This window comes from Theropithecus gelada, chromosome 17, assembly GCF_003255815.1.
Source record: "Theropithecus gelada isolate Dixy chromosome 17, Tgel_1.0, whole genome shotgun sequence".
Classification (NCBI taxonomy): domain Eukaryota; kingdom Metazoa; phylum Chordata; class Mammalia; order Primates; family Cercopithecidae; genus Theropithecus; species Theropithecus gelada.
The window spans coordinates 68,919,441-68,932,302 of record NC_037685.1 but is presented as its reverse complement, the minus strand read 5'-3'; the positions used below and the strand labels follow the sequence as shown (position 1 = coordinate 68,932,302).

Genomic DNA, 12,862 nt, shown 5'->3' with positions numbered 1-12,862 from the left:
CACTAACACAATAGTGAGCTACTTGCGTACTCCATAGATAGGCAGTGTAGTGACGGGCACTCCATGCATGAATCTTTGGCGTTCTAGGGTTTCTGACATGTAATACTTATAAAGGTTTTCACAGTGCCAGAGTTTTTCTTGGAAACAGAAGGAAAGATCTAACCAAATGGTCAGCTTTGGATAAATGAAAAAGCTATGGAACTCACAGCGTAGAGAGAGATGACAGATGAACAATACAGAATTAAAGAAACATGTAGTAGGAAGACAGAAAAATATTTTCCTTCAGAAATTCATTGTGATTATCCACTCCCACCAAAAATGGAAGTGGAAATCTCTTATTAGGGAGTGGGAGGATGTCTTATCACATTGACATTGCAGTAAATAGCTTACGATATTAGAAAACAGTCAGGAATTGACTTACTAGTTTCATGATGGAGATAATAGCAATGATGACATTGTTGGGATGGTGATGGTTTATTTTTCAGCCAAACAAGTTACTGAGCTGGCTGGAAAACAGCAAACCACTTTCACGGATCTTGTGGCCCAATTAGGCTTGGCATCGGCTCTGAGGCCAGATGGAGAATACACTTTGCTGGCACCTGTGAATAATGCATTTTCTGGTATGTACTGGACACTGTTGTTCCTGCTGTCTGCCTACACTCTTTAATTTGTGATGATTGTTTGCAATAAGAAATAAGAGATGTTTCATGAGGCATTGATTAGTTCCTGCACTGGCTACACATACAGTGTGCTAGCACTGCATTGTCTCTACTAAAATGTTCTTCATTTCAAAACATTTCATTATAATGGATAATAGCCTACAGAGAGTGAAAGTTTGTAATTAGAAGTATTCACACCAGGCGCAGTGGCTCACACCTGTAATCCCAGCACTTTGGGAGAACAAGACAGGTGGATCACTTGAGATCAGGAGTTTGAGACCAGCCAGGTCAGAATGGTGAGAACCCATCTCTACTAAAAGTACAAAAGTTAGTCAGGAGGTGGTGCGCTCCTGTAATCCCAGCTACTTGGGAGACTGAGGCAGGAGAATGGCTTGAACCCAGGAGGCAGATGGCGCCACTGCACTCCAGCCTGGGCAACAGAGTGAGACTCCATCTCAAAAAAAAATTTTTTTAAAAAGCATATTCAGTTTCTCTGTGAATCTAATATTTCCAGCACAATAAGGATGCATTGATAGATCTTTAAAAAAAAAAAAAACTGATTTGTTTATTTGCTACCAACATAGTATTTAGAAATAAATAGGTGTATTTTGCATCTCAAAATTTGGACAGTAAGGGTGTCAAATTATAAATAAATAAAATGAAGAGACCATTATACACTTCCATATCATGATGTAAAACAGTATATATAAAATTTCACCTAGTTGTTGCTATTCACAGACCATGATCAGATTCATGCAATCTGCCACCTTTCTCAGGACAATGATTTCACAGACATATTTAAATTGTTGGCAAAATTTATTAAAAATAGGTAACACAATTTTTTGTTTTTCCAAATGCTAAATTATGGTATAAAAAACTATTAATCAAAAACATTGAATTCCTAGATATCCTGACTTTCTTTTTTGTAATAATCCTGCCCATGTGTTTTGACAATAACCCATATTTAGGAGATTGTTTGCTTTGATTCTCTTTCCAGTAATCAATATTAATTTACAAAGAATTCATCAATAGTTCTTTCATGTGACTAATGGATATATCTAATTATCATACAAAACCCTGGCCACCATTAAGGTTTAGCATTTGCCAGTGACCACTATAAAACTATGTAGCCCTTACAGAGATGAAGCTTATTGCTTGAACTGGTTGGAGCTGCATTATTGTCATTTGATACAATAGGTCACAGAGTTTCTACTTGAATTGAATTGTCAGCTTTTAGCATTTAGTTGACTCATGTATTATATGAGTGCAAAATCCATGATATTATTATATTATATATTATATACTATATTATATATTGATATTATATTATTAATGTCAGGGATTATCTGTTTACATGATTCTCTCTTACCAGGAGAAACTTTAATGTTTTCTAAATAAAATAATGTTCTTTCTTAATTATTTACAGATGATACTCTGAGGATGGATCAGCGCCTTCTTAAATTAATTTTGCAGAATCACATATTGAAAGTAAAAGTTGGCCTTAATGAGCTTTACAATGGACAAATACTGGAAACCATTGGAGGCAAACAGCTCAGAGTCTTCGTATATCGTACAGTAAGTGAATCAGAACAAAATATAAAAGTCTGTCAAATGACATGTCAAAGAATGCTGTTTCAATGAATATTTCACAGAATTTTATGAATGTGGTTCTAACAGCGAATATTCACAGAAGCATCAGGGAACTGGGTAGCGTGGGTGAAAAGACTGTGAGCAAAGTCCACAACAAGTGCTATGTATTAAAAACTCAGGCAGTTAGATAGTTCGCATGTGTTTCATTATGAGTAACTTTGTGTTCTAGAGCATCAATTATTTTAAATTCCAGAAAACGGTAGATTTTTTAAATAAACTTTTCATTTGCAGAGTACTTTACAATTTTCAAGGTAATTCTGTTATCTGCCTACACACCATTTTTCTTTATGATGACTGCAATAAGAAATAATAAATATTTTACAAGGCGTTGATTAGTTCCTGCACTGGCTACACATACAGTGTGTTAGCAGTATGTTGTCTCTACTGAAATGTTCTTCATTTCAAAACATTATAATGAATCAAATATGCAAGGTGACCTCATACTGTAAAATAACCAGTCCGCATCTGAATATCTTTTGAATGGCTTTCAGGATAAACCTTTATTGACACATAGAGATTTCTGGCCTCTATAAAAGGGTCTTAATGTACTTTTTTTTTTCTTTTTTTAAGAGACAGAGTTTCACTCTGTCACCCAGGCTGGAGTGCAGTGGCACAATCATAGTTCACTGTAACCTTAAACTTAAATTTAAACTCCTTGGCTCCAGGGGATCCGCCCACCTCAGTCTTCTGAGTAGCTAGGACTGTAGGTGCACACCACCACCCTGACTGATTTTTTTAATTTAATTTTTCTTGAGACAGGGTCTCACTACATTTCCCAGCCTGGTCTCAAACTTTCAGCCTCCAGTGAACCTCCTACTTTGGCCTCCCAGTGTGCTGGGATTATAGGCATGAGTCACTGCACCCAGCCCTAACGTACTTTTTGCTGCAGAAAAAGTTATAGAAATATTGCTTATCAAAATTACAGTGCAGTATTTGTCCAGATAACATGTACAGCTATAGCTAAAAGACTTCACAGGAAGTCAGGCATTACCTAGAACTGAATCTGGCACATGTCAGCAGCTCCCTACAGCTACACAATTCCAAACATTTTTAAGTATGCATTAAATGTGCTGCACTTTAAATTTTATATATACAAATATATGTGTGTATATATATATATCACATTTGTTCAAAAAGCTATAAATATGTCAAAGATTTGACTTACAATGATGAATAGAGTCTTACAGTCAAGAAAATAAAGTAAATATTTATGAAGATCCTTAAAAGCACTAAAGTGAGGAAATCTTACAGATAGTATTGACCAAAAGAGGGTCTGGAGAAATAGTTCAAATCTGGATAGAAATTATAAAAATTGTAGAAGTGGGATTCCATGGAACTTTTGTAATTTATTGACAAAATTACCTGCCTGATCCATAGGGTAGCTTGACTTTTAATAAAAAACCTGTCTAGGTAAGAAGTGTCTTGTGAGTTTGTGTGAGCCACTGAAAACAGAAGAAAGAAGCTGTTCCTGTGGCCGCAGACACTAGGCAACCTCTCAGAAGGGCCGATCTGGAAATTGAATTATGTAGTTACATCTATATGGGAAATTTCAAGCAAGGAAAAAGATACCCCATACTTTTCTTTCCTTTCCTAGGCTGTCTGCGTTGAAAATTCATGCATGGAGAGAGGGAGTAAGCAAGGGAGAAATGGTGCTATTCACATATTCCGCGAGATCATCAAGCCAGCAGAGAAATCCCTCCATGAAAAGTTAAAACAAGATAAGCGCTTTAGGTAAGCCTATTAGTGGCACCTCCACAAAGAATGAGAGCTATTGGCATATTTTTTTTTCATAGGCAGTATCCCAAAAGGCATTCAAGTCTCCTATATGGTTGAAAATGGAATTGAGAATAAAATGTTCATACAAGTGTTTTCAAAATTGATATATGTTTCCACTGATACTTTCTGGTACACCGTAACATGATTTCGTGTGTGAAAACAAATCTAACAGACTAAACTACTCCTTGATATTTTTCTTATAATTAGTTTTTAGAAATTGATGGTATATATAGCAAAGTATTTTGTGAACTATTAAATGGCAAAAATGCTTCTTTTTGTTATGTGTGAACTTGTCAAGTTTTGTAGGATGAAATCAGATTTAAAAATTTAAAAATTATATTGTATATTTCAATCATTTTTCATAAAACTTTTAACAGGTAAATTGCATTTGAAACATGTGAAAATGTATGAGCAGTTCTCTCATGCTTTCCACAATACATGGATTCTGTTCTATTACATGCACTGTAGGTGAATTTGCCTAAATCTAAATCTGACAACATACATATACATTCTTCCCACCTAGCACCTTCCTCAGCCTACTCGAAGCTGCAGACTTGAAAGAGCTCCTGACACAACCTGGAGACTGGACATTATTTGTGCCAACCAATGATGCTTTTAAGGGAATGACTAGTGAAGAAAAAGAAATTCTGATACGTAAGTAGAAGTGAATTCCAGATATTTTCCCTTTCATTTCAGGATCTCACTTCTTTCTCAAGCTTTCCTGTCCAGATGTCTGCCTTAAAAATGCCCCCTCCCTCTCTGGTATTCATGGCTAGCTTTAGTTTCCTTTTATTTCCTCCACTTGGGATGTGTGGAGGGTCACTCAGTAATGTTTTTAAACTGCTTACTGTTGGGCTAGATGTTCACTTATGTGGTTTCTATGAAAGACCATGTAAGTAGGGGACAAAGAAGAAAACAGTTATAATTTACAAAATAATTAGATGTTTTTCTCCCAGTAAGTTGGGTTCTATTTTGATTAGGCTAATTGAAGTAACTGTGTGTTTTGACATAGCGTTGATATCTACTTGAGAAAATGTTTTGTTTCTTAGTCCTTGTCTATCAAAAAGTCACATTATTCAATAAAAGTATACATATATTTTCCTCTAGGGGACAAAAATGCTCTTCAAAACATCATTCTTTATCACTTGACACCAGGAGTTTTCATTGGAAAAGGATTTGAACCTGGCGTTACTAACATTTTAAAGACCACACAAGGAAGCAAAATCTTTCTGAAAGAAGTAAGTTGTCTAGAAGGAATTTATGATAGTGTTCATCCATCAAGTTATCTAAATATTCATCCTTAATTAAATTTCCTCATTGAAATTGCCTCCTATTTTGACAGGTAAATGATACACTTCTGGTGAATGAACTGAAATCAAAAGAATCTGACATCATGACAACAAATGGTGTAATTCATGTTGTAGATAAACTCCTCTATCCAGCAGGTTTGTAATTATTGAACTCATTGATGGACTAGTCTTTTCTTAATATGAACCTAGATTTTTATTTTATGCTTTTTTACCAATATTCATTTAATATTCCTCTTCATAGACGCACCTGTTGGAAATGATCAACTGCTGGAAATACTTAATAAATTAATCAAATACATCCAAATTAAGGTACTAAAAGTTACTTGATTTATTTCTAATGTGTAGAACACATATTACAGGTTTAACATAACAGGCTAGAAATGTATGCATTAATAAGTAAATATATACTGGTCTTGGATTGCTCTTTGTTGTTTATGTAACACTGGACCACCTGTAAAGAAATGACATCATTTCTTCATGGTTTTGTTCAACAAATATCTATCAAAAGCTACTCAGGACCAAGTATTGTATAAAGCGTTATGAAAAGTATGTATTTAGGGCCAGGGGCGGTGGCTCACGCCTATCATCCCAGCACTTTGGGAGGCTGAGACGGGCGGATCACAAGGTGAGGAGATTGAGACCATCCTGGCTAACACGTTGAAACTCCGTCTCTACTAAAAATACAAAAAATTAGCCAGGTGTGGTGGCGGACGCCTGTAATCCCAGCTACTCGGGAGGCTGAGGCAGGAGAATCGCATGAACCCGGGAGGCGGAGCTTGCAGTGAGCTGAGATGACGCCACTGCACTTCAGCCTGGGCGACTGAGCAAGACTGTCTCCAAAAAAAAAAAAAAAAAAAAAAGAAAAATATGTACTTAAATTGGACATGGTCTTTATTCAAAAAGTTTACAGTCCAATTTAGAAAAATAAGATGGTACATAACTAAAATATTTGTATCATTCAATATTTTCACTGCAGAATATAGAGGAAAGAACATTCACTTATAAAAAATTGTCACTAATCACAGATTAAAGGCAACGGAGTATTTTTCTTCTTTGTCAATGTAGGGTAAAAGTAGCAGAAAACAAAGTAGTGTTTAATAAACATATTTAACTTTGGATAAATTATTCTATAATTTTTAAATCTCTGAATAATGAATCCAATGATTTTTATGCCATCTGACCTGACAGCATTGATTGGAAGATGATTTATATGAGGACTTCACTTCTATTAAATGTAATAATAGCTTCACTATTTTTACTTTAGTAAGAATTAAAATGGTGCCATGGTTTTGTTAACAACTATCACAGTTCATGCTAATAAATATAAACACTTATTTTCAGTTTGTTCGTGGTAGCACCTTCAAAGAAATCCCCGTGACTGTTTATAGTAAGTATATAATAAATATTGGCCACATGGGTTGCAAGGTATGAAAAAAGAAAATACATTTCTTTGTATTTACAGAGATTATTGATAATCTGGTATTTAGAATTCCAAACTACGGCCAATCTCATTTCACTTGAAAAAAGGTTTGTGGTCTCAGATAACCCTCAACTCCAATGAACTTCTTCCCTACTCATTGGAAAAACAGGAACGATATGACATGAGAAAGATGGCAAAATATAATATTAATGTAGCAAAGAGCCAGGAAAAAAAAAAACAAAGGGAAGAGATGGCCAAAAGACCCTCTAAACATATCTGAAAATTCAGATGTGTGGATACAGAAATGACCTTAACAAAGACTTGTTGTTTACGCCACGCTCAAGCCCCAAGTTATCTAAGGGAAGGCTGAGAAGCAAATGTTAAAGAATACCAATGTTTCTGAAGTGCCAGTTCAAAAACTCTCCCCTCCAAAATTGGACAAAGAACAAAAAAATCTGCCACGTGACAAATCTAAAGTTTCCATAGTCCAGGGTTCTTTGATCTCTGACACTACCAGATTATCAAAATTAAACCTCTACTACTTAACAATGGTAAAAGGTACTTCATTCTCGTAAGTGTATCTAGTAGGATATCTTTTCCATCAGGGCTTTTTGTTTATCTTTTATCTCTTTTTTTCTTTCACTGTAGCTTTCAAGCAGAAATCCTTTTCATTTTGTTTTGGCTCTGTAATTAAACACTCAACATGTATCAGTAAGCTAAAACATTACTTCAGTCCCCACATTTATTCTGGCTAGAAAATCATTCCATTTTATACCATGAGCATTCAAGTCATTTAATTAAGAAAATTTCGCTTAAGGTTTATACTAGATATGGAAAAGGAGTAAAGCCAATGTAAGGAGCAAAACAAAATGTCTGCTGCTCTTGTTGATTCAATTATGTAATAATAACATGCAATTCCAGCATCAAGCCAGCTCAGCACTGTATTAAAGATTTAATTGGAATAGTTATGATTCATCATGGGAATACAATCTTGTAAAAGATATGTTTTCTGAAAATTAAGCAATCCTTATGGGCTCTATTCATCAGACATGTTATGTCATCTTTCTTCATCAAAGGTATAAATATATACATATATATATACACACACACACACACACGTATTTCCACTACATTTCTTTAGCTTTCCTTCTTTACCCATGTTAGTTTCACTACTTTCTATATATGTGAATGCAATATCTTGATTACAATGAGCAAAAACATTATAATTATTTTATCCTACTAAATTGCATCCTCACTCACAGAGAATAAGCCACATTTTATTAAGATACACAAGCTCAATGGTCCTTCCCTACCTACCCAGAGGCCTTGAAACAGCTCTAACATTTACATTCCAATGTAAGATGTTCCTTTTACTTCTTAGATGGTATGCTGTTATTAAGAAGTATTTTTAAATAGAAGATAAATTTAACCAAATTTTCTATTTTTATATTTCATTGTTGACTTGTTTCTAAAATGCCTTTAATTTTTTGCTGCATATTATCCTCATCCCCAAAATAACATCCATTTTAAAGTGTATAGTTGAGGGGAAGGAAGCTGTTTTGGTATGAGTTGTCAAATATGGAACATTTGACCTGGAGAGGGCTAAAATGAATATTTAATCCTCAGAACTTCACCTGTCAAAACTATTTAAGTCTGCAGAAAATCAAGATTGAAATGAAAACTACCAACCAACTGAACATTCAAAACGTCAAATTCCTTAACATGATGTAAATAATGTAAGCTAAAAGTAATTAATCCATTTTGATAGTAGCAATAGAGACCCCTGTATATTCGACCTTCATGGAAAGGTTCTTCTGTGGCAAGACCACCTCTGGAACCAATGCTTGAACACACAGATTTGTTATATTTTAGAGCTTCACAATTTGAGATCTTAAAATACAAAACTTAATAAGGCTGAAACACAGTATCTATGAAGGTTAAGAACCCCCATTAATTCAAAAAGTTGACACAGCTAAACATCTTACAGCATGAGGTGAGAACTGCAGAAACTGAAGTTTTGATGTGATCTGGGTGCACAGTTAGCTTCAGTGTGGCCCGTTATCTAATAGAACCATCTTTCAAGGCTTTTCATTAGAAATGACAAAAAGCCAGTAGCTCTGGCTTTGTGGCTTCAGAGGCACATTTCCAGTTAATCAGTACAACCAAAGTCAACCAAATAGTTGAATGGTATTTAATTTAATTTACTTTTATTATAGATCCAGGGGGTACACATGTAGGTTTGTTAGATAGAGACATAGAGTAATGCTGGAGTTTGGGCTTCTAGTGAACCCATCACCCTAACAGCAAACATAGTACCTAGTTCAAAGACTATTATCTTAGGTAGATGACACATGTTTAAAATATATACCTTTAAATTAAAAAAAAAAAAAACGAACAATAACAAAGCTGAAAATTAAAGACATTTTAGCCTATAACTTAAATACTGATCATATCATGTTTGTTGAAAAGAGCTCACGTCTGGCTGGCTGAAATTTATTCTTACTTTTAAGTATTCTGAACTATGTTTCATTTTTTTCCTTTCTATGTCACTGTTATCAGATGCATGAAAAACATTTTAAAAGGCTTTTTCTTTCATTTTTTCTTTTAATTGAGAAAGAATCCAGCAATGCAATTTAAGATATTATGAATTGCATGACATTAATCATATTTGTCTTCTGTTGCAATGCAGCCAGTATTTTCAAGAAGTACAAAAGAAGGTAAAGCGCTTTAGTGGTACAATTAAAGATTACAGATTTCTAGACATAATTCCTCACTTTGTGAGTATATATGTCACTGGATCAAATTCAAGTAACTAGACTTCAGAGTTCAACACCTGGACATCAGAAGATATATTACGTACCATGAATATTTCCTGTATCTGACTGCCTGAACATATTACCACATACTGTACCTTAGTATCCTACAGAGATAAAAAACGAAAAAAAAAAAAAAAAAAAAAACCTTTCTTCAGGTTTTTATGTAAATATCTTTCATGTTCCACTTTCTATACTTTCAGCAACTAAAATTATAACCAAAGTTGTGGAACCAAAAATTAAAGTGATTGAAGGCAGTCTTCAGCCTATTATCAAAACTGAAGGTAAAACTCAATGTTGTACATGGTTCCTTTTATTGTAAAAACATCCATTAAAATACTGATTTCTATGAATGTATCTACATTCTTTTAAAAACTAACATGTTAAATGTTATATAACCAATATTGTACCAATGGCATGCTCATTTAATTGCAGAATGCGGAGTGCAAATTATTTAGCTAAGTAGATGATGCATTCCTAATACTTTCAGTACATTTGCTTGTACTTGATTTAATTTGAATCTAATTGGCATTGCATTAACTTAGTACACAGATAGAGTAAACAAATACATCATGTTTTTGTTTTGTTTTTTTTTTGTTTTTTTTTTTAGTCAGACTCCTTTAGGCTTTATACTCTATGTTGCTTTGTTTCCAATCTACCACATGTTCTTTTTTATAACAATACAAGAAGCTCTTCCAAAAAAAAAAGCATAGGCATTTTTCATTCTGTAACCTAAGATAGCGTAGAAGCTATGTTTAATGAAAGCTTTTAAAATTACAACCACACATGAGATATTTTTCAATCAGATCATCAGAACTATAAAACAAAATGAGTAGTTTATGCAGTGAATTGATTTTTAAAATACTTAATTCCAGTCCTGAACATATTCTTACATACAGATGTACACATTATATGAGATATATAAATACACACACACACACTTCTCTTCTGATGTTTCAGACTAGAACATTAAATAAGCAGTTACTTTTCTCTCTACTCCTACTACGTATGTTAGCCAACTTCAACACCTTTGATGTTACTTTCATTTCATGTATTTTAATTATGTCCAAGAATCACAACTTAAATTTCCATGTATAAGCGTCTTAATGTAGCAAGTTACCCAGAGAAAAGAACTAGTTATCTTCTTTGTGCTATAAGAAAGCTACAAAGTCTTCCAAAAGGAGAACAGTTTATATCTTTGATCGAATCTTCAGAAAACTATAATTGTAATTATGTTTGTTTTTGCTATTTCTTTTGGTGGTTTGAGAAGGTAACCTATTGAATACCTTTATATTTTTAAAGTAAGCCATTAATTCAAATTTATACATTGAAAACACATAGGTAAAAACTTATTTCCTAGCTAATTAGTTATCTATGTTAGTATTCATTCTTGAGACTTAAAATTGAGTTATTCCTTGAAATCTATCCTTGCTTTTTTTTAAATAGTATAATTATAATTGACTTTCTATAGTGATGAAGAGAATTTGGTATTTTAAAAAGAAATTACATTAGAAACTTTTGTTGAAAAAATGTTCCTTGATCATTGTAATGAAATATGACACAATGATCTTTGATAAGACAATTGATTTTAAAATCAAATCTTGTCCTGTTTTTAAAAATCAGATTCCCTAAAATTTTGCACTATAATTGTGCACAGCTTCTTTACCTGAAATTATTTACATATACCATTGTACTTATTTTCAAAGATTCTTCTCCTTTGAAGCTTCTTTATTCAGCTCATTTATCTCCTCAATCTTTTTCAGTAGGATTCTATCCTACTAAACTTTATTCAGTTAAGATCACACTGGAGTGTCATCTCTACATGGCTTCTTATAAAGGGAACATGGATGAAAAATGGAGTTGTGTCACCTACTCATTAATAACTTGAGTTCAGAAATTACACTCCTGTGTAGCATAATGAAGGAAACAAATATTTATCTTAGTAGAAATTTACAATGGTCCAGCTTCCAAGATTGCTACTGGCATTTCCTTCTTACTGTTTGAACAATTATAGATTTATTGATGACTTTTAAATTCTTATGAAATAAACTCCAGGACACAATTTTAAGGTGCCTCTTATAAAAGATGCATAACAGCATTTTGGAATTAAGAATAAATCAGCTAAAATTCAATTCAACAAATACTTATTGAGCAGCTATTGTGCTGGGTACTTTCCAAGGTGTTGGGAGTGAATAGGAAAACAATTTTGAGAAAATCTCTTTTTTTCCATAGAGCTTAACTATAAAGGATGTCTCCAAAATTTCAGTTTGGCTTTTCTAAAGAAATATTGATTTAGATATTTTATTAACTCATTTTTGGTTCTTAAATTCCTTAGGCATCCTTTCTTTTGAAGTTACCACACCTTAAAAACCTGTCTTTATGTTTTGTGCTCAATATCCCTTGGCCTTATTTATATATCAAATATTATGGCATGAAATACTTATGGTTTCAAAAAACTTTACTTTTATTTTCATTATTTTGGATTGTTCTAGACCGGTTTAGTTTTGGTAATCATGTACATTGACAATTTCTGAACAAGCAAAAAAAAAATGCTCTCAAAGATAAGCAAGCAACAGTTTCATTCCACTATTGAAGGTTATTACAGTATGAGTTAAATGTACTGAACTTATTTTCCTTACTCCTCTGTGAAACAGTCTTAATTAACTAATGTAGTAAGCAGCTTCCTAACCTTCAAAATGATTTTCTGTGGTAGCAAAATCATTTTGCAAGTCAAATGCAACACTAGTTTAACTTTGCATTTGAAGGACTGTTTAACTATTAATTGGTTAATTTTGTATCATTCCCATATAGAAGGTAAGTACTCAAATTCTTCTCCTCATAAAACCTGACATTCAGCATCTTAAAGGTAGGTATACATTTGGTATTTTTTTTTATATTCACTCCTATACCTACTAAATCAAAAATATAAGGTACTGAGTGATTTTAAAATTTAAATGAAAAATGTTAATAAGGAAAAAGTAAGACAATATCAGTATGATAAAGTGGGATCTATACCAGTTAGAGAAACACAAATGTGTACATACTGCATGATTTGCAGAGTGTAGCCACATATATTTTGCATAATCATACTTTATAACTACCAACAGATGGATTTTTCCATCCGTTTAAAAGCTAAAGCAGATGAAAGTAATTTTAGTAGCACACCAACAGACTAAACTTTTTGTTCTCATAACTGTTGTCTACTTTGAAGACAATGGGAAATATTTAAAACTG

At 33.3% G+C, this 12,862-nt stretch overlaps 1 protein-coding gene across 9 annotated transcripts in view; it reads left to right on the top strand.

Annotated features, from left to right (window-relative positions):
* Positions 1–12,862, top strand: part of POSTN (periostin) — a 35,322-nt gene that overhangs the window by 13,945 nt on the left and 8,515 nt on the right. For 6 of the 9 annotated variants that reach the window (XM_025364113.1, XM_025364112.1, XM_025364111.1 and 3 more), the window contains exons 9-16: positions 486–620; positions 2,086–2,234; positions 3,904–4,040; positions 4,609–4,739; positions 5,193–5,323; positions 5,428–5,530; positions 5,637–5,704; positions 6,737–6,782. In XM_025364113.1, coding sequence (XP_025219898.1) covers positions 486–620; positions 2,086–2,234; positions 3,904–4,040; positions 4,609–4,739; positions 5,193–5,323; positions 5,428–5,530; positions 5,637–5,704; positions 6,737–6,782 — 900 coding nt within the window. Of the gene's footprint in view, positions 1–485; positions 621–2,085; positions 2,235–3,903; positions 4,041–4,608; positions 4,740–5,192; positions 5,324–5,427; positions 5,531–5,636; positions 5,705–6,736; positions 6,783–9,831; positions 9,913–12,862 lie in introns of all 9 variants that reach the window. The other 3 variants (XM_025364107.1, XM_025364106.1, XM_025364104.1) reach the window with 1 other exon arrangement.